At 39.9% G+C, this 23,791-nt stretch overlaps 1 protein-coding gene across 1 annotated transcript in view; it reads left to right on the forward strand.

Moving 5' to 3' along the window:
- Positions 1 to 23,791, forward strand: part of LOC126481362 (glutamate receptor 1-like) — a 1,387,178-nt gene that overhangs the window by 918,480 nt on the left and 444,907 nt on the right. Inside the window, exon 5 of the mRNA XM_050105062.1 lies at positions 3,363 to 3,495. Coding sequence (XP_049961019.1) covers positions 3,363 to 3,495 — 133 coding nt within the window. The remainder of the gene's footprint in view (positions 1 to 3,362; positions 3,496 to 23,791) is intronic.

Below are 23,791 nucleotides of genomic sequence, written 5' to 3' on the forward strand. Positions count from 1 at the left end.
TGAGTTTTGACTTAATCTACCAGCTAGTCACGACTGTTCACATAGTGTCGTTTGGAACCCGTTGTCGAGTGTTGGGATATTCCCGCAAGCAACAACATGTGTTTTGCAGTTGGCAAATTTTAGCCAACCTCCGGTGGAGTTTAACTGTACTTGGTTATTTGAATCGAAGTGCACCAGCGGTATCTTCTGCCTAGTGGTCGTTAACGTTTCGGTTACCTGCCCTGGCCGCTGACGTAAATTTAGGCAGTGTATTTTCCTCATCGTGTTGTCGCTGTCCAATTGGTGTGTAATGGTTCAAATGGCTCTGAGCACTATGGGACTAAACTTCTGACGTCACCAGTCCCCTAAAACTTAGAACTACTTAAACCTAAGTAACCTAAGCACATCACACATATCCATGCCCGCGGCAGGATTCGAACCTGCGACCGTAGCGGTCGCGCGGTTCCAGACTGTAGCTCCTAGAACCGCTCGTCCACCCCGGCCGGCCCAGGTGGTGTGTAGTTTGACAGCTCAATGTAAATTGGTTGTGGGTGCCGATACCATCTAAGTTTTTGGACTCCCTGTGGTGTGCTGGTGAGGTGGAGCGGGAGTTATCTTGTCGGTGGGTCCGTTGACCGTCTGTTGGTTGGGTTGTCGTCGGATCGACAGTGGTTGGGCCGACTGCCTGTTTCACCTAATCGAGCGTTAGTTTTTTAATTCCAGCCCGAAACTCGGAACTTCAGGGCGCCTTTGGGTGTAATGCCTTTTCTTGTTTGTTCTTGTTGTTTGTACTTGTATGGCTTCTAGCCGATTTTTAGATTAAGGTTGTTATGCTCTTGACTTGTTCGATGGTTTTAGCCTTCAGCTTAATATAAGAACTGTTTTATGTAAAGTCTCTGGAATTTTTAAAAATAATGTTATTGTGGCTTAAGTTTTCGGCCTTTAGCCGATTTTGAATGTAAGTTGTTTGCTCTTAAAGTATCGGATTCTTTGGGCCTTCAACCTAATTAAGGAACTGTTTTAAGGCAAGGCTTTGCCTTTTAAATTTCTAGTTTTGGATGAGCTTTAAGTCATTGGCTTTCAGCCGTTTTTAAATTAAAGGGGTCTTGCCCTTAATACATGAGATTGCACGGCGCCTTCAGCCGCTAATTAAGTTCCAAAACTAAAGCTGTGTTTTTTTAAATGAAATTTTTTTGACTCTTGTGATGTTTGATCAAATAAAAGGTTCTATGTTCGAGTGTAACTGACAGCCGTTTATTTTGGCCCCTTTCCACAACTTAAACTACCTGTCCTGTCCTGTGGGTCTAGCAAAAAAAATGTTCAAATGTGTGTGAAATCTTATGGGACTTAACTGCTAACGTCATCAGTCCCTAAGCTTACACACTACTTAACCTAAATTATCCGAAGGACAAACACACACACACCCATGCCCGAGGGAGGACTCGAACCTCCGCCGGGACCAGCAGGACAGTCCATGACTGCAGCGCCTTAGAAAGACCGCTCGGCTAATCGCGGGTCTAGCAGGTGGTCTCACGTAGTAGCTATTAAGTAAACACTTTTGCTGCTTTTCTGAATTTTTTTCTGAGTTCAGGTTGCTCGTTAAAGTTACTTTTAATCGCTGTGAATAAAGCGATCGTGATTTTATCTCTGCCACACACTCTTGACCACCGGATACGTTGCACATCACGAGGCCGTGATTAGCTTAGGGCGTGATTTTAAACTCAGGGCTAAAAAACGCATCGTCTGCCACACTTCAGTCACTGGTCACTTAAAACCAACTGTCGGCAGACCATCTCGCATTTTTGACATACCTAGTGACGGCCGCTTCCAATATTGCTCGGCGTTCCACATTAACAGCATTTGTGAAGCGACTAGTCGTATTTGCATGTTAACTATAACCGAGCGGAAGCCGGTAGGCGATGTGGCAACACTGAAGCAAATGGAAGACGTCAACTATCAAGTAATTTCAACCGTACTATAGTTGGATGTATTTGCATAACCCAGAAACGAACAGTTTGGATATCCGATAGTGTGGTTCGTTTTTTGAGACATTCCAAGAAACATTGTCGATTGTTTCATTGACTGCACTGAACATGCCTCAGCTTTTTTTTTTTTCATTTGGGATGCACGAAAGTACGCTTCAAACTTTCGCGAAACCCTTACATGTGACTTTTTGTTCCTGGGTGCAAAGAAGCAAACACATAAAGCACATACAATAAATTTTCTACCATGGAATGGCTATGAGATATTAACTTCACGAATTTCGTAAGACTCTTATATGGGAACAAGTTTTGTGTTCTAATTATTTTATCTGAGGAAGATTAGAAGACATTAAAAATTTCACGACGCACCGGACATGAATTCGCGACACATCAATGCTTCGCGACATGGCGGTTGAGGAACTCTGGTTCCGAGGATGGAAGAACAGTTTATGCTCTACCGTATCCGACAAATTGTTTACTTCAAGTTATTGTGAAATCTGGGAAAAACACCAGAAACCTCAAACTGTTCTTCATCTTTTCGGTATCGACGGCATCTATGTCGACTGCCCACTGGGCGTCTCCCTCATAACAGCACAAGACGCAGCTCGTGGAAGGGCCGCCAGCTGGTGCCGCTGCGAATTTCGCTAGTTCGCCGTGACCATATGAGCACGTCTTTTTAAGACAACGTTCGCCCCTTCGCTCTTGGATCTCTGAAGACTCACAGTGACGCTATTTCACATAGTGCGCCCTACTAATCCGCAGGCCATATTCAAAACTACTATTCAGTGATATATTACTGATGTTCATTATGGGAACGGTCTCAGATCTTCAGAATTATGTGTGTTTGATCTGTTGTCTGTTTGTTTTTGTCTCAGGTTCCTCGACCGACATTTGTTTGGCGATTTTTTTGACTTTTTACCACGACAAGTGGCTGGCATTGTTGTAACTTCATTCTCCATTGCTGGTCGGTCACCAGAGAAATGGCTTAGGTACGGCGTAGTTAATTGTTTCTAGAATGAATTTTCAGTCTGCAGCGGACTCTGCGCTGAACTGAAACTTCCTGACACGTTAAAACTGGAAACACTCCGCTAGACTGTGGCAAAACTATTTCCCTGAAATACGTTTTCTTCCAGTATTGGTAATTTCTCAAGGCAGGCAGATAAATGTTTGTAAAATTTCGAAGGTAGGGATGTGGTACAAAAGGAAAGAAAACTATGAGGGTGGGTCGTGAAAAACTTTCAAATCGGCATACATTCCGCTGCAAGGTGAAAATTCTTGCTGACATTCAGACAGATTCATTTCCGGATGTTGGAAAGAATGCTGGTGTGTATGTAGCATTCAACGACTTTTAATGTGACTGTTGCTGAGCGTCTCTCAACTGAGCTGATACCCTGTTCGCAGGACTGCTGCGGCTGCAGCAGATATACCAGAGCCTGCGGCCGGGGAAGGACTCCATCCAGGTGGAGGCGGTGAAGCGCATCCAAAACACCTCGGAGGCGATGGACTTCCTCCATAGTATCGAGGAGATCAACAGGTGAGCGTCGCAGCTTGCTCTCAGGTAGCACTCAGGGTAACAAGGAACCAGTCACCAACCTAGTTAGCAGAATAGTACTCCATTCAGCAATAGAAATAAATTACGCCATTCGTTGATCTTCCAATGGCAACTTTAACATTTACAGAGATCAACAGCCGAACAGCCGTCAAGGTAGGCAGCTTCCACTCAACAAATGCGAGTGGGGCTGAGAGTCTCTTTTGAACTGTGACCAAATTCGTGTGTTGCTGTGAGAGTCTCTATTCAAGTGTGTTCTTAACACGTTGAACCCTGAATGCTGCTATTTGGCAACAAACTGTAAATTTACGCGTAATGTTAAGCAAACCACTTGTATATGCATGAACTTGCCGTTTGGCAACACAGACAGGCTGCCTGCACCGAGCTAGAATGTGTTTAGCTTCATTATATTCTCTGAAACATTTCAGAATCGATAATCTTTGCTAAAGGTGGAAGCACGTAAACACACACGAAAGCTGCTGAAAGAGTGAATTATTTCTACCACTTAGGCCACATCTAAACAGATTTTCAAGGTATGTAAAATGAGTTTTAATGACTGCACAGATTCCTTTCCATGTACCTGAATGAATAAACTAATCAATATTTGCGGTTTGTTGCCGTGTGACAACAAACCTAAGATAATGAATACATCAAAATTTCTATATATAACTTAGTACGTAGTATTTTGTGTGTAAGACCCTACCCCAGATATTTTTTGACAGAAATAGATTTACTAAAACAAAGTCGGCAATAGGGGATAGTACACTCCAGGTACATATCTGGCAGTTAATCCCTGAAATTGTGCGGATTGAATAAAGTAACAAACGATCAAGGATCCGACCGAATGAAAACGTTGAAAATGTGAGTAGTGTACTAGTAACCTAGAATTAACATGCATCATAGACACACTAAGGCTGCAGATAGAGGCCTGCACCAGCATATGTAGAATAAGAGCTATGTCCTTGTTTCAAGTCGGTGACGTAGGTTCTCTTAAAAACGCAAAGGACGTGAACAGAGTTTTTTTTTTTTTTTTTTTTTTTTTTTTTTTTTTTTTTTTGACGGGCTTTCTACTGCGCCACCCTACAGACACGACCACCCTCGTAACAACAAAACAACTGGGCACTACAGAACCACAGTAACACGTAAAGGGGGAGCAACGTCGCACAGCAGAAATCAACGCTCTAATTTCGCTCAGTTGAACTCAAGAAGCAGAATACAAGAATCTGCTATGTTAGGTCTGTCATGGAAGTACGTCACTAAGCTTCATAGCTACGCCTAAGATAACCACCGGGGCTAAACTTCTGTATTATAAATAACGTCTGTCCACATACAACGTAGACAGTTTTACTTGGATGTTGAAATTCTCTCGATACATCCCACGCTACTTACCACTATGAAGATGTTGTACACCAGATTGTTGCCACAGATACTATTTGTGGTTTGACGGGCTGGTGGAAGCAACCAGAACATGACAGTAATGATATTAATAACTTATCTGACTATCAAAATATCTACGAGGTTCGTACAAATAACTACCACCACAGACGAGTTCAACTTCAATGAAAAATGCTATGTACTATAGTACACGTTGGATAGAAAATCATATATTCAGCCTCACCACTCAGAGCAACAAAGTAAAATCTTCCAGAGTGTAACTCTATTACTTGACAACACACCCCTCTAAGCAGTGAGTAAAAGAGATGTCCAACTCTTTTATAAAAAAATACATGCTGTTGTGATCGATAGTACCCTATAAATATCATTCCAATTCAAGACCACATCAGATTACGTATAACCAGCTAAACTGCAGTAATAAGTCTGCAAAATATTATTTATTTTATGTCGCCGTTTCAGAGACGTAATTTACTCTCTTGTTTAATTGACGTTATTAATTGAGAAAACTTCTGTACGTAGCAAGCACTCTACAACAATATCGTTGCGTAACTTGAATACCAACGTATTAATTCGTTTTAAAATTGTCACTTTCCCAGAAATCAGTAAATTATCTTCCTTTCAAGAATTAATCAGCTTTCTCTTTAAATAAAATCCTGAATATGATTTCTCTCCCTTTAAATTAAAATATATGAAATAATTTCTCTCTTTGGAAATTAACAAATCTGGTCTGATATTCGTATTTCTTTGGAAACTAATATCTTTCCTTTTTTTAACGTTGAGGTCGTTTCTGTATCTAATCTTTGGTTTCCTTTTACCACTTTACGACATTTGAAAATTATTGGTTTGCTATAAAATTGAACTTTAGTTTTAAAATTTCGTTGAATATTAAATATGGGGCGAATCAGACTCGGGACACTATTTTTATTTTTACTGCCTGTTGTCTATCATGAACAGATACGTGTCAGTCTTGATTTTATGAGTGCTTGCCAATCAAACCTACACCTCTAAGCGGAAAAGTAAAAAAAAAGTTTAAACAAAAAACCTGGGTGTCACTCTCACTTTTAAACTGGTTGGACGTTAACATAGACACAAAATCCCATTTCAAGCGTTGACTTTCCACGGACCCAATACTATTGAAATTATTTAAGACACAGAACTCGTACGATAGGAGAGACAATTAATGTGTCTTCAGTAACAATGATTCTGGCTTTGTCTTTTATGGTTTTGTTGGAGAAGCTACTAAATTCGAGGCCACGCTTGCAGATCTCCTACTAACTTAGAGTAGAACCGCAGGACACCTGTTCTCCTAATTACAAAGATAATACAGTCTCTGCATCTACATAGATATTTCCAAACATTAACTCGACGTTTAAGCTGAAGTCACAAAATAAGCCCTAACACAATATCACAAAGGCACTGTTTCCTAAGTGCTTCCTTCCACCTTCAAAACCACTAATCCAGTAACGCAGAGACACTATTTCTTAAGTGCGTGCTTTCTCCACCTTCAAATCCAACTAAGGACTTCAAGTGATAACGTCACTTACCTCCCACAACAACATGGAGAAACTCCAACCTAACGGAGATAAGGATCGCCTACAAACGAGTGGTTTTCCAGCTACACTTCACTCGGTAACTGTTTTGGTATCAACCACCAACCACGAAAAACCAATCCTAAACTACAATATACCGTAGTCAATACTGCTGCCTCTCACAAAATTCTGAGGTCCCGCACAAATCAATCAGTTGAAGCTTCTCGCCCCACAAAATGAGAGCATATCACAGGTAGGTGTAAATATCTTTCAAACAAGTCGATAACACTCTCACTAAATTCTTCTAAACGCTGTAGCGTTTGACTCAAACATTCACGAGTCTAATACCGATTCAGACTGATCTTAGTTCGGATAACAACCAACAACAACTAACCGAATTTCTCAAGGAACAAACCGAGAACCATTTACGGTAACCAAACATAGCATGCTAGTTCTCCCTTTTAATAATAGATGGTTTTTGTTTGCGGCCGTCTTTGGAGTCCATCTGGGCAAGAGATGTTGTCTTTCTGCAAGCCGCAACACTGCAGACGCCCGTACGTCGTAAATTCGCTCACTTTGACCGGATTCTGCTGCTCAGATATTTTCGAGCAATAATCTCTCCAAAAGATACGAACCCTTTCCAAACAACTGATTAAATCCTAGTTTTCTTCCACACCATCAAATTTTGATAATAAGAAGTGACACCCACTAGTAATGCAGATTTAACGCAACACAAATTTTGGCGCATTACAGCATAATCCCCTCAGTTTTTCAGTGGACAACTGATACAGATTATTATAGAATTTGCCTCTCAAACCTCGTGCTCCGTTACGTGAAATTCGCAGTAGCTCTCGGTCAAAAGTATGGCACTTCGATTGACAAAATCTCTACGACTTTTAAAAGAATAGTGAACGGTATTTTGTGAGTGTAAATGAGTTCGATTTCATGGAAGCCTATTTATCTCACAGATAACTTAGTCCAAATCACGATCCACAAAATTATTGACTCCTTGTGGCCTGATCGGATATTTTCAGCTTTTGATTCTTGGGAAAACCAATTTGAGATAAACTTTTCGTTAATGATATAAAAAAGGAAATGTACACAGATAGTTTACTGACTGGTGTTTTTCTTAAAAAGTATTTTTTTACTGTAACAGTTGTATTACATTGAATTACATACAGTTACAAAATGTTATTTTCAAAATTGAAATAATGAGGTTTTTTAAAAGGTGCATTTTTTTGTACTGAAGTTAATAATATTTACTGAATACTTTGATGATTGATTCCTTTCTTTTCTGGAACTCATCAGTTCATTAAATAATACATTGATATAGTGCCATTGTATGAAAGTGCTTAAGGTTGAAAAACAACCTATGTTTCTGTTCTACTAATATTTGTTTATTTCGAACTTGTTTTTGTCTTAATAGGCTCGCATTAGAGTGCGCACACACAGAAAGTGAGCTATCTATACGCTCGTGTTCTTAACATAAATTCTTGAGCGTTCATTTCACATAAATTAACAGGTACAGTTACTTTCATTTGATCCAATACTGATAATGTGAGGTCTCGGCTGTAATTTACAGGCAATTAAGGAGACATGTAGTCCGCTCTCAACAATAGAGCTCATGCAATCGGTTGAATCTGCTTTTTCTTTGTGTCGTGTTACCTCATATGCCCGGTAGGGAACTGCAGTCGAGTTCGAATGAAATGTGTCTTGAGTGTTTGTCGTTTTGAGCTAGACGTCCGTGAATAAACAAAACACACGGCTAAGATCTAAAATGTACAATAGTACGAAAACTAAGACAGAAGTTAATATATTAAATTTTTCGTGGTGTCCATAGCCGCGACGTGTTTTGAAAATGAAAACGTGGTCCAAGTAGACTTTGTTCCTTTTTATCCGTGCAATCGGTCAGTTTCAAACGTGGGTAATTTTCAAGCACATAACTTGAGCTTTCAGCTTCATTTAACATTCTGATACATCGGTGATACAGGTATAGATCTTATTTATGTGCGTGTATGGCACAAAAACTGTAGAATACTGTACATGATTTCGTCCATTAGTCGGCCAATGGACTGTTCTAATGTCCTTCCAACTTACATTACCTTACCAAACGAGGCTGGAGCAGAGTCACAGAACAAACATAAACTGAATTCCACATAGCTTTCACAACTATGGAACATTTGTAAGGTGCCATTGAAGAATAGTATTCACAATCTGTTATCATAAGAACAAAGAAAATGTCGCAGACAAAATGCACAACAGCCCAAAAAAAAAAAAAAAATCTTCCCTTTTCCAAAACCCTTCATTCATCGCAGAAACAATGGTAACCGTAACATACTCTCGTGGAGGAACTGTTGAGCAGTGAGGTGTTTTAAAATGCATCTTCATTGAGGAAGCTCGAGAAAACGTTTTTAGGGTTTTCGTGACTGATGGCTTTTTAGTTTTATATTTCACTTCAGGTAATCAGTATTTTCAAAACAACACATTTGTGTTAACTGAACTAGATAAGAATACGTCATCTTCATATAATGCGCTACTGTTGTGCTGCATAGATAAATTCGTGCGTTAGAGGCGCCATGTCTCGGACTGCACGGCCCCTCCCGCCGGAGGTTCGAGTCCTCCCTCGGGCACGGGTGTGTGTGTTGTTCTTAGCATAAGTCAGTTTATGTAGTGTGTAAGTTTAGGGACCAATGACCTCAGCACTTTGGTCCCTTAGGAATTCACACACACAGAAATTCGTGCCCAGTGTATCTTATAGTGAGCGCCAAGAACCACCATCATCATCATCTTGGACAGTTTCCAGCCACTGGCTGGGTCTGTTGGGAACACAAGCCTCTCCATCGTGTTCTGTCTTTCCACCATTCCCCCTCTTCCACCTTCGTCCAGTTCTCTCCTCTTCTCGTCACACATTCCTTCACTCCCTTCACCCATCTATGTCTTGGTCTTCCCCTGGGCCTCTTCCCCTCCAGTTACAGATCAAACATCCTCTTTGGAATTCTTCCCTCATCCATTCTCTTCATGTGTCCATACCACTGCAGTCTTGATTTTTCTATCCTGTCCTGTACTGGTTCCTCCTTTAGTCTTTCCCTCACATACACATTTCGCAATCTGTCTCGTCTTGTTACACTCAACCTGCTCCTCTGGAACTTCATTTCACTAGCTTGTATTCTACTTTTGTCGCTTTTGTGCATTACCCATGTCTCACTTCCGTATGCCAATTTGGGGACAAAGTAGGTTCGGCATATAATTCCCTTGGATTTCTGTGGCACCTCCTTACTCCAAATAAGCCCCCTAATGCATTTGAAGAACTGCCCTGCTTTTCTGCACCTTTCATTTATTTCCATTGTTTCCCCCCTTACTTTCAATCATGCTTCCCAGGTACTTGAAGTTCTCTACCACTTGTAGTTTTTCCCCTCCACAAGTTATATCCACATTTGGCCTATTCTTCTTCCTTGTTGTGACAATTATTTCACTTTTCTTTGCAGAGAAATGCATTCCATATTGTGCTGCCGTTGCCTCCCATACATCTAACTGCTCTTGCACCACCTCCTCGCAATTGCCCCATAATATCAGGTCATCGGCAAAAAGCACTGCTTTCATTTTATGATCTCCAGTTGCATCTGATACTTGCTGTAGGATTTCATCCATAACAATAATAAACAATAAAGGCGAAAGTGCACTTCCCTGTCGCAGCCCATTTTCCAGCTTGAACCATGCAATACGTTCCCTCCCCACTTTCACACAACTCTCACTTCCCTCATACATTTTTCTGACTTTTCGTGTTATCTCTTCATCTATCCCTTTTGCGTTCAGCACATTCCAGAGCTTGTCCCTATAGATACTGTCATACGCCTTCTCAATATCTAAAAAGTCCAAGAACCACCATTGTTCACTATTTTCTTCGCAAACATTTCATTTACAGTTGCGAAAACCGTACGGCTTTGAATCTACATTATTGCAAGTACTTCCTCTCTTTACATGTAAAAGAGCAGTAGTAACAATGGAGCGGAAGACGAAGTGTTCAATTCCGCCTTGTCTTGTATTGAAATACATTAAACTTGAAGATTAGAGATGATTTTTATTTTGTATCACATTTTGCTCTTATTGCACCAAGTCCACGGTATTCCAACGACGATGCGAGACCTTTTTTTTTAATTAGTTGTGAAACTCAGAACAGGCCATATACTTCCACAGTAAAAGTATATCTGCAAGTCAGGAATCATCATGTTAAAGCACAATTCGATCGAAGAATACTGAGTGCAAGATACAAATCGCACTGCTCCATTTCGACGAATCAAAACTACTTGACTCTTCGTGTATGCAATTTAAAAATAAATTCATTCCATGTTCCTTGAAAGCGACAAACCGTATCGGGTCGTTCACCAGTTCCGCTCCGACCAGCCATCGGCGGGTGGCAGTGTATCATGTACTGTCAGATGCTTCGCCGCTTCACCTTTTGTCATCAAAGCGCCGCCTAATGGACCGGCATCCGTCCGCCGAGCGGCCCTCTAAATTCTGTCCTCCACTCCGTACGAGGACCCGTCAGAAGCGAAGAGATGCACTAGCCTCGTGAAAATGATGCAAACGCTCCGCCAGCGCAGCATCGCTTATACTCCGCCATCAGCCGCTTCAGTTCATCTCTCATCCGTATTAACTCCTGCTCGTACAAGACACACACAGTTCATCTACTAGCACTTTGCCCAATGTGGAATACTGTTTTTACAACATGAATGATTACACGAGTCTCGTTGGTGCCACAGATACGTGCGTGTGATCCCATCATATTAGTTACCATCATGTCGTACGTGTTACTTACGCCACTTCTCCGGTCCCTCCATCCATCTCCTTTTTTTTTTTCAGCTCGTCCCCTTCCTGGAGGTCTCTGGCCGACATTCTCTCGTAATCACCTTCCGTGTTGTTGGCCACCCTCTCTTCATTCTTTCTTGTGGAATCCATTTCCAAACCCGTTTTGTCGTCCATCCTTTGTTGGTGGTCGAGCCACAATAACTGTTTATTTCTATTGCGTCGATTTACCATACTGCTGGCTGCCATGACGTCTTCTTGCAATACTCTTCTTCTATACCGAACTCAAAATGCCACGACTTCTTTTCAAAGCGTTAATTTCCAGTGCCAGCAGCCACTATCTCTCTTATACTCCTGCAAATTAAACTCTCAGTTGCATTACATACTGTTTGTTTCATCCTTTCTGTTATATTGCTAGTCCAGAGAACGAAGTAAAGCCGTTGTACTGCTGTTTTCCATGGGCCTGTTTTGTTATTTATGCTAAATGTGCTTCTGCTATTGGATGACAACGATATTACCAAGTATTTGAAAGCGTCACATATCGGTTTTTATCTAAGTATTTTTCTTCTTCTGCTACATGCCTCCTATTTTTTGCATGTTAGTTGACGGTCCCCTTCTTCGTATGCTTCGCTCAGCATTCGCAGGTGAAAGCTTGCACTGTCCTAAGCTCCACCTACAACAAAGATATCGCCATCGTTGTGAAAGACGTAGAATGTTTTTTCTACTGTGAATTCTACTGTGAGTTCATCGACACTTTTTTGTCCAACCTTTACAGGCTTTCTGTAACAGGTTTTAAAATAAGATTGGTGCCATACAGCATCTTTGTTGCACTCTTTACTTTTAGAATGACATTCGTAATTTCAACAAGGTCAGATTAAAAACATTAAACATTCATTTCAAATTTATTCTCCTTCGTTGTTTCCAAAAAATGAGAAATTTTTTCGTCGGGAAAGTATACATCTTATCGCATGTGTATTGGGAAATTTAAAATTTTCTCGGCTAATTAAATGTTCGAAGAGATTTCGGGATTGCATCCGGCCGTCGTAAACTTCACGATATTTCAGCTGAACACCTGCCGGTCAACTTCAGGTGAACCATCTTCGAAAATGTATGTTGTCCGATGGTTGATCTGAATAACGTATGACACAAAATGGTGATATTCACGTTTGTGTCGAATACGTAGAACACTTCCTTAATTGAAACTGTCTCTCTTTGCTTCACTGCAGTATTTCTGTTGTTCTGCTGTTTCCACTGCTACATAGCCAGGTTTCTTACGTGGAATATTTTTCCTCGATGTCAGCCTTCCATTCTCGCTAAGGCTTTGCCCGACGATGAGAAGAAATGAATACCCTTTACTTGGAATCCGACTACAACTATAAATTCGCTGCCTTCGGCAACTTTTCGTCACAATCTCTGTAAGAATTCATTTACAAAAGTCATTGTGTACTTAAACAAGATTTGTAAGTTTATCACACCACCACAGTGTTCTACAAAAACATATTTCAAACAAATTTCAGTACACAAAACATCTACACATGAGTTCACAGTAATAGCACTTAATCCTGTTTTATGAAGAACGATACGTAAATTATCATTTATAACCGCTATGCATATTTTGGTTGATTTTGTACAGGGTGGTCAGAAACAACCTGAAAAGCTTGTAAGGGTGTTTCAGGATAGGCTGTGCTGAGAAATAACTGTCCAGAAAAAAATTCGGTTCTCTGCGCCGTTTCCGAGGTAATTTGCTTTGAAGTTAACCAATTTGGTCACGGCGGGCAAATTCAAGCATCCCGTCAAATACATTTGAGGGATTTATTACAAAAATTGAACCAGTCCAAATTTGTGATTTTTCAGGAATTAAAGAAAAACTTCCCACCATCTAAAACCAAGCATGAACAGCTTCCAAATCGTATTTATAGCACGTTAAACAGGAACACCCTTTTCATTAATGTTATCTTTTAAGGGTAAAATCTGTAGTTCATTCTTAAGAAGCATCTTTTCCTTGGACTCGTCCGATACTTGTAGAAAATTAAGAGAAAAAACGATCTAGAGTTTTTCTCTGGACTATTTTCTTGTTTGTTAAAAATGCTGTCTGGGAGTATGTATCAATACACACAATATTATTTTCTTTACAACAAACTGAAAATAGCGATGTAGTTATTCCTAATGTGCCAATTATTAATTGTTATTCATTCTCACAGCATCATTTTTATTATTATCATCAACTTCCATTTCCTCCATTACAGTTTTCATCTGGAGTACCATAAAGAAAGTACTTTTCGAAGGCTTTGTTTTCTTCTTCCAGGAACTGTATCAAATTAAAGGACCTCTGGCTTCAGCTGCCTACGTACAACGAATGTAGATCCAAAGTAGTATATTCTGTTGTAGGATATCTCTGTCTATCGTCCTAAGTAATAACAGTATTGCAATGAGACAAAAAAACTATCTTCCACATCATTGGGAATCACCGTACCTTTTCCATTTTGAGTGCAGGATGAGGTGTTTCAAACAGAATGGCTAAGCAGCACGTTTAATGTATACGATATCATCATATTTCATTATTTACAGCCGTAATGGATGGGGAAACGTACGGGCTTCAACAATTTTCCTGATCCAAGTACCACGAATTTCTTCAGTTTGTTTCTTCTACTTGTTAGGCTCCATCAGTGCGATGTCTTGGCCATTTGGTACATATCTGGGTCCTCGCACTGGAAACCAATATGTGATCCTTCTAGAGAGACCTTTACGATGTGCACTTGACTGTACAAGAACTGAACATTAACTTTATTTTTGTTCTGACCAGGATTCAGATCATCAAACAGAACAAGATCATCTCCATGGAATGTTATTTATGTAGTTCAAAATCTTGGATATGAGTTCACTAGAATCCTTCCTCCTTCCAAGATAGCTGAGTCATCTGCCAGAGTGTGAATCCCAAACACACTGTACGGTAATTGCCTTGCATAGTAAATGGCATTTGACTGCAAATGCGTTAGGAGCAAATTTTGCGTGTAATGAAATGAAATATAGTTAATGAGCCCTTTTTTCCTTTTAGAATATAGTTTTGTTTCATGCTTACAAAAGCTTTCGCTTATTTGAAGAGCAATGTGTTTTGCACTTCTAATTGACTCTTCTCAAAATCTCTCTCCTCAGTTTTTTATTTTGATGTTCAGTGAACCACATATAGTACATGTATCGGACATGGGGTATCCAAAATGCATGTTATAAGTTTTATACACTGTTAAGCAGCTTCTATAAGGAAGACTGATACGGTGCTTAAGAAAAAATGCTAAATGCATAGCACTTATGGTCAAATCGTTAGATAGGTATTTTCGATTTGGGTTACCCTGCAGAGACTAGCGTGACTGCCTTGCTTTAACGGACTTCAGAGTCATCTGAACAGTCGGTCTGGTATCTTTCTTGGTCTGTTTTTATGGGAACCTGTTTTATCTTTCGGAGTCTGTCCATACATTACAATGCTGTTCTGGATTCTGCACAGTCCTGCTTGTTTATTGCATGAAAGCTAAGGAATGGTACTTTACAAATTGGAATACTTCTTAATTCAATTTTGAACTAGTAGGCATATGTAGCTGCGTGGCTACGATTTCCTCAGCGTATGCAATCCTGAAACGTTCCCTCGGAATGTGATGCGCAGTAATCAGTCCAGCGAAATGAGAATAGGAAACCTGCGTCCCTGGACTTGTCTGGCTTTTGTAGAAATAACAAGGACTAGTCTACTTTTTGCACTTTTTGTAGAAGAGCAAGGCATTCAAACGGATATTTCTTTGCATCAGTACAGATTTTAAAAGTGGTGGTAGAGAAGAGCAAGATGGTATTAGTTCCCAAAGTCCGTTTTTGGATTTGTCCAGTTTATGTAATAAGCCCCTTAACTAGTGTCAGTTGTTCTCGAAGCGTAGATGCCAGCGCACGAGATCGTCCTGCCTTTGGCTCGACTTCCAACCTTACTACCTTCCGATGTGAAATTTATGTATCGCTCTCCTGTTCGGCTTTAGTGAACCAACCGAAGCACAAGATTGGCGACACCACCTCTGACGGGTCGCTTGAATTTGCGCAGCCAACGGCGCCATTTGCTAACTTCAGTGCTAATTAACTCGGAAACGGCGAAACATATCTAATTTTTTTCTTAACAAATTTTGCTCTGCGCAGCCTACCACGCAACATCTTTACAAGCTCTTTAGACCGTTTCTGACCACTGTGTACATATAAATACATTATCCTGTTATTTTAATGCAAACCAGCTAAACAGCTGATCAGTCAAAACACTGTGACGACTGGTAACCGCGAGACTGAATCCGTCTGGTGACGTAGCGGGTACGTAACGCTGTAAGGAAAGTATGGAAGGAGAGATGGGCGAACAGAGCACACTTTTCCACTTTTCCAAAGTGAAATAAACTGAACATAACCTTCACCTCTTACACGTAGTGATGAAATGAAGGTCGCCTGGAGGCGATGAGAATTCAACACACCCAGAAAAGAAATACAGGGAACCTTTCGAGCAACGCTACGGGCCGCTAATTGGGAAATTCGGGGATTTAAGAGATCTTACGAAGAGCAGTATTGTTGTGACTTGGCGTCTAAATACGAATATCTCTGAAACGGTGAGACTAGTTGTCTGATGGCGAGCTGCGGTCATGGGCATATGTGAAAAGTTTTCTTTGCAGTGTGAATGAATCCTTCAGCTACATTTAAAGACCTCGCTAGTCAGATATCGATTTCAGCACTACCGTGCACAGTCTTCAGGGCCCTCCATTATGAATCTAGTAATCAAGCCAAAAACCTGGTAACCGGCTTAACAGGTACACCACTAGAGGGAGTAACGACACTGCTGACTGCGATGATGAATCCTTCCCTTCTTGCTTTTGGTATTGACAGCCCATCACATCAAAATCTTGCTGGAGACCCAGTTTCCTATCGACAACGTAATCACAGAAAACGCAAAAGGTGTTACGGTGCTCTCTTTCAGTGACCGTTTCCTTCTGCCGTTGTCATTCTCTCCCTGTTTCTTCGTTGGTAGGTATGTGGCCGTTTCTTTTCCTCCTCGTTTACTCTATGCAGTGCGCGAATGTGGATGTGTGTGCGTGCGCGCGTGCGTGCGTGCGTGTGTGTGTGTGTGTGTGTGTGTGTGTGTGTGTGTGTCAGAGAGTGAGTAAGAGAGAGGATAGAATTGGTTGACAGGGATTGAGACTGGACGGAGAAGGGAAGAAATGCAGTTAATGAAAGCGTGCAGTCAAAATGTAGTATGAAAATGTTCATCTTTCATTCAGCAAAGATTTCTTGTGCATTTGCAGACGTGATAAATGAATGATATTTTGTATTTACTATATCGACGCTGCACATGCAATTTAGAGGACTCTCCATATAAATAAGAACACTGTATGTGGAGTGTTGTAACACGAAACTGACTTACAATCATTAATAGGTAGGAAAAAACCTGATATACGAAACTCCCCTCAAAAATATCGGTGTTAGGGACCATCTATTCAATTGAAAACGTGATCTGAGAGCAAGTAATCAAAGAAAGCGTCACAGTAATGCACATATTTTGAAATATGTGAAATGGTGAACGATTTTGCATAGCTATTGTCCTTGAGGGTCAACAGTAGGTAAAAACTAATACGGTACTAACCAAGATCTTTATGTGGCTATTTCTAGCTTGTAGCTAAAAGTAGTGATATGAGTATGTTTCCTCATGACTTAAGTGGTGAACATGGACTCTGAAAAATTTATCACTGAAATACTTCGTCAAACCAATATGAAAATAACTTCAGTCAAAAGCAAAACGTTTACATATAATGGCAGTGAATTGAAAACGAGACAGACGGAAAAAAGTAAACTGTTTATTATTATTTCAAAAGTGATCCTCAAAACTGTTAATATATTTATCTCGCTGTGAGAAAAGACTGTTAACGCTTTCATGAAAAAAGTTTGCTGCTGTCTGTGAAACCATGACTGTACTTAGGTGGACACCTCTTCATCCAGAGCCAATCGACAGTCACGAATGCCATTCTTCAGGATTCCAAAAACACGGAATTCGCATAGTAAGAGAGACGGATTTTATGGAGGATGTGTAAAGTCTTCCCAACTTCTGCATTGTGCTCGAAACAACCTTGATTACGTCTGGGCTCGCCCACATGCCACCACTCCTAACTACCACTATCTCATGTAACATAATTCGTTTGGGCCCCTTCTTGCCCTACGATGACATCGTCTGTTGCACAAACTCAAATACAAAGCAAATAAGTAACATTAACTCAAATTTCCTTTAATTTATATGATAGCAATATTCCCGCATAATTATTACACTTGTAAATGAAAATTTCATCAGCAAACCAATAACATTTTTTTCGTCATCATTCTCCAACTCTCCTCTGTCTCTGAAAATCACAGTCATTAACGTTTTCAAATACTTCCTTCTGCAGTATGTTTCCAAAGAAGAAACTGTGAACCACAACACACTACTTAGAAAAAACTCTAATCTAGCACATAAATTAAGGAAAAGCCATGATAACAAATATAGCTTAAATACATAGAAATATTTATTATTAATTCATTGTCAGTCCATTTACGTACAAACAATCTACTTCTGGAGAAACACATTCATATACACATAGACTGACAGAGTGGTTCCTCATCTCTTACATGTCAAATTACATGCCACTGTCACAAGAACAGAAAAGTATTCAAACATCCAAGACTTGTTATCTCTTGATCTTACACATAACAATTGTTTCACGAAAGGAATGCAAAAGAAACTGATCTTAGTAAAAAATGTGATCCGTAATTACTTATATTTTGTTGACTCATTCCATAGCTTCCCTCAAAATGGTTATGTTCACTTACCAACGTACAGGGAGGAAGAAATACAAAAAATGAAAGGAATAATACTGTAACTGTTCTGTCCAGATTCCTATTATGTATGTCCTAATCAAGGTCTTGGTTGATTATTTATTTAATTAATTTTCGTGTTATTTTATTTTATTAATTTTTCGTACATTTCTCGGTATCTGTTCAGAATTAATATAATGTGGCTTCCCTGTGTAAAACGAGTCTCAATTAGTTTCATTCAAAGCGCATAATTTACTCCATACTTCCCCACAAGTTAAAATAAAAAAAAATCTACGTCATCACACTATTTAAGTCTCAATTTTGGAGAGAATTTATTAGTACAAAGAAATTCATTTCAATTATTTTTATCTTCGTACAACTCGGTACAGCCACAAGCAAAATATTTACCTCAGAAAATATTCAGTACCAACACAGCCTAGAGAGATCATACAATATCATATATAATCAAACTTTAGTGGAACATTATTCATTTTATGACACAATTTATCGTGATTCACAACCTGAGTCACAGGACACTTATCTTCATTAATGGTGAATAAACTCAAATTCGTTATTTCAACTCATTTTACACAAAATTAATTTATGACAGATGACATTATATCTAATAATTTTCATAGTCATTACCAATACATTTTCGTTAACACTGACGTACAAAAACTTTTTCACATATGACGATAACCCTTTGACACATTCCACTCTAAGATGCACTGACATTAACACAACTACACTCATAAAGATGTAGCACAGAAGTGTCGCTTCATCTAAGCAACTTAATAATCGAACCTTCAGAGTAAAGGAACTTAATAATCATACCTTCAGACTAAAGTAACTGAAAACTGTTAACTGTGCACTGATTCAGTACATGCTTATGCATGATTTATACCAAATATTAGATCTTACTACACAGAAATATATTCACTCAAGATCGTTCAACAGATTTTGTATAGCACATAAAAAGACATTCTCCTGTATCATTACACTATGCTGCAATTATTTTCACACAACAGCAGTATCATAGCCTCGGACACATTGAAACATAAAGCGAGGCCAACGAGGAAAATTCTGCAGTAACTCTCCACATCAAATTATCATAAGAATTGCATCGCTCAGTCATCACACTATATCACACATACATACAGGAAAGTGACATCGATCACAAAGAAATACACCTCATCGAAGGAATAAATTGTTAGCAACAAAATACACATAAATTCATGAAAAGCATTACCATCACAAGTTGGACAACATAACAATCATCTGAAACTCACTATTCCCATTCATTCAAACGTACCAACCACATAGAAATAGTTTACCATCAACTACGTGATCTGTTTCATAATCGCACATTAAAATTTATCACAAGAAGTATAAGGAAAGCATAGTCATAATCCAAACATAATGAGGAAAATCACTTTATATTCTCTACTCACATACTGCTGCCCTTAGAGGAGAAATTGGTAACGGCCTTGCCGCAGTGGATACACCGGTTCCCGTGAGATCTCCGAAGTTAAGCGCTGTCGGGCGTGGTCGGCGCTTGGATGGGTGACCATACAGCCGCCATGCGCTGTTGCCATTTTTCGGGGTGCACTGAGCCTCGTGATGCCAACTGAGGAGCTACTCGACCGAATAGTAGCGGCTCCGGTCAAAGAAAACCATCATAACGACCGGGAGAGCGGTGTGCTGACCACACGCCCCTCCTATCTGCATCCTCACTGAGGGTGACACGGCGGTCGGATTGTCCCGATGGGCCACTTGTGGCCTGAAGATGGAGTGCTAGAGGAGAAATTGTCTCACATAACGCTAATTTTAACACATAAAAACGCTCTTTAAGAATCAACATGTTAATCTTCTGATGGTGCTTACAAAAGAAGAAATATTACTTGAAATAAATAAAATACTGACTGTTCCATTCTGAGTACCTCAACATCTAAAGGAAATCTAACAGTGCCTCACACTCTTGTTCCAATTACTACCTTCTCTCGTAAAATTACTATCCTGTCTTCCATCGTGGAGATCCTTTTAATATCTTCCTCTGTTATTGCCACGTCTATACTTACACGAATCATATCACCCACAATCATAGATTCTGTTATACTGTTGTCTCTTGTCGGCATAAGAAAACTGATTTTTATTCCTACTATGGCCATTAGCTTCACTATTGTCTTACTGCAACTTTTGTAGTCAACTCTGGAAACTTTCTACATTATCTTTGCAGTGACCTTAAAGAATAATCTAGGGCAAAAGTGAAGGGAGTTCCATGAAACAAGTGTGAATCAATTCAGCAGCAGTGTGAGGATTGTACAAAGATTGATTATTTCACAGCATATGTTCAAGGAATTGAGCTGGTTTTGGAAAACCAGAATGACTGAAATTTTGCATCACAGTTTACAGTCTAATGACTGAAGTTACCATAGCTGCAATGAACTCTCTCATGTTTTACTGTGCCTTGTACTGCCTAAGACCAGTATTCAGAAAATAACAAATGACAAACCTCCTATCAGTCACAATTAGAAGCTGATACACACATTGGCATTCACTGAAATCACTAACGTCGATTTCCAGTAGGGTTTTGGAACATGTATTGTGTTCGAACATTATGAATTAACTCGAAGAAATCGATTTATTGACACATAGTCATCACGGATTCAGAAAATATCGTTTTTGTGAAACACAACAAGCTCTTTATACACATGAGGTAATGAGTGTTATCGATAGGGGATGTCAAATTGATTCCACACTTTATATTTCCGGAAGGCTTTCGACACCGTTTCTCACAAGCGTCTTCTAACCCAACTGCGTGCGTATGGAATATCAGCTCAGTTGTGCGACTGGATTCGTGATTTCGTGTCAGAAAGGTCACAGTTCGTAGTAATAGACGGAAAGTCATCGAGTAAAACAGAAGTAATATCCGGCGTTACCCAAGGAAGTGTTATAAGCCTTCTATTGTTCCTAATCTATATTAACGACGTAGGAGACAATCTGAGTATCCCTCTTAGATTGTTTGCAGTCCTTTTGTAAAGTCATCAGATGACCAAAACAAATTGCAAAATGATTTAGATACGATATCTGTATCGTGCGAAAAGTGGCAATTCACACTGAATAAAGAAAAGGGTGAAGTTATTTACATGAGTACTAAAGGAAATCTGCTAAATTTCAATTACGCGATAAGTCATAGAAACCTGAAGGCTGTAAATTTAACTAAATACTTATGTCTAACAGTTAAAAATAACCCAAATTGGAACGATCACATAGATAGTGTTGTGGGTAGAGCAAACCTAAGACTGCGATTCCTTGGCAGAACACTTAGAAGGTGCAACACGTCTACTAAAGAGACTGCTTACATCACGCTTTTACGCCGTATTTCGGAGTACTGCTGTGCGGTGTGGGATACGCATCAGATGGGACTCACGGATGACATCGAAAAAGTTCAAAGAAGGGCAGCTCGTTTTGTATTATCGCGAAATAGGGGAGATAGTGCCACAGACATGATACGTGAATTGGAGTGGCAATCATCAAAACAGAGGCGTTTTTCGATGCGACGGGATCTTCTCATGAAATTTCAATCACCAGTTTCCTTCTCCGATTGCGAAAAAATTCTGTTGGCACCCACCTACATAGCGAGAAATAATCATCGCGATAAAACAAGAGAAATCAGGGCTCGCACAGAAAAATTTAAGTGCTCGTTTCTCCCGCGCGCCGTTCGAGAGTGGAACGGTAGAGAGACAGCTTGAAGGTGGTTCATTGAACACTCTGCCAGGCACTTTATTGTGAATAGCAGGGTAATGAAGTAGACGTAGATGCAGATGTAGATTGCTGGTTCACCCCTCAATTAGCCACACACTAATACAATATTGTGACCACGAGGCCCAGTAAGAGGAAGCGAAAAACTCAAACTGCAGTAACCATCAATGTGGATGAATACTATTTGAGGTATTTCTGAAAACTTGGAATTTTTGAATTAATGAGAAATGATTGTATTCAAAACCAAGCATGCCTTCACAGTTTACAGTCTCATGAGTGAAGTTACCATAGCTGCAATGAACTCTTTTCTGCTTATAATAACGTACAGGATCCAGCCCATATTCATGACCAGAATGCTCATCAACGTCAGACACATAGCACGTACCATAAGAATGACCCTCAGCAGTATCCTCACCTAGCTTTTCTTCAGTTTTAGAAGCCCTCTCATTTAATTCTCTTTTTCCTCCTATTAATTTCTTTTTCATCTTCCTTGAATGAGACCTCTTCTGGATCACAAACACCCACAGGTACAGTACCACTTGAACTCAGCAGTAACAGCTAATTGTGCACCATCATCTATATTATTAACTATTTTCTGAACTTCTTTCCTATTATGTGACGTACCCTTCCCAGAACTGACCTTTAACTCTTCAAAATTCCTGCCGGCCGCGGTGGTCTCGCGGTTAAGGCGCTCAGTCCGGAGCCGCGCGACTGCTACGGTCGCAGGTTCGAATCCTGCCTCGGGCATGGGTGTGTGTGATGTCCTTAGGTTAGTTAGGTTTAAGTAGTTCTAAGTTCTAGGGGACTGATGACCACAGATGTTAAGTCCCATAGTGCTCAGAGCCATTCTTCAAAATTCCGTTCTTAACCGTGTAGTAAGATTTTCAGTTGGTTCTTGGATCTGAGTAACAACTTCCTGCGTGGGCACGACATCCAAATTATGAAAAATTTGTCTTATTTTGTGCCCTTAAAACCTGTAAATCACCTTATACTTGCTGTTCACTCACAAGCTCCTGAGACGTAACCTGACCATCTTCTAAGACAGCAGCTTTATTTTCCGCACTGTAAGTTCTCTCATGCAAAATCAGAATACATCTCCTCCCTTAACTGAGTATTAAGTACATCAGATCTCGCTGCAACATCTTCTCTAGTGGGTTCAAGTTTTTGCTCTAAATTACGGATGCGTCCCTGCAAAATAATAGCGTTGGCTTTCTGTTCCCTCATAATCAGACGCTTCTGCCACTATCCTCTACTCTTTCTCCTAACTTCTCACCTAATTCTATACTACTGGCGTCTAGCTTCTAGTCAATCCACTTCACTCTATTCTCCAATTTGCCACTTAACCCGTTTTTACTATTCTCCAGTTTGTGTTATCGAGCGTTGTTACTATCTTCTGAATCATCCCTGAGTTCCTTTGCGCTACCTGTATTACTAGTTTCGAATTTATTACGAATTTCTTATTTAGACTTTCTTCTTTCTAATTTCTTAGAAAATGGTGATCAAAAATATTCCTTGGAACTGAAACCAATACTCTGCTGTTCAGCTTGGACATGACAAGCAGAGCTAGATACAGAGGTATCTATTATTATCTGTACATCGCAGCTGCCAGTAGACTCAAGTGGCAGGGCCACTTCACAATCAAGTCACAGTAACACACCAACTTCTTGAGTTGCATCATTAACACCACTGGATTTAACACTCTCCATTTGACTAACTGGCATACTAATTGACTCACTGTAAGAAACATCTTCATCATTGTGAGTAACAGCAGTAGCCAGAAAAATACGAGAACCAGACCACATTCCTAACCTATACCTCTCATTCCATCTACATTGCTCCATATATCTCCCCGATTTGTAAGAATCATTTCATAATGGGAATTGAAAGTATTAAGAAATAGTAAATGTTCCGGCGTAACATCAAGCACCGACACGTCGGCCTGAACG

Source organism: Schistocerca serialis, chromosome 5, assembly GCF_023864345.2.
Source record: "Schistocerca serialis cubense isolate TAMUIC-IGC-003099 chromosome 5, iqSchSeri2.2, whole genome shotgun sequence".
Classification (NCBI taxonomy): Eukaryota; Metazoa; Arthropoda; class Insecta; order Orthoptera; family Acrididae; genus Schistocerca; species Schistocerca serialis.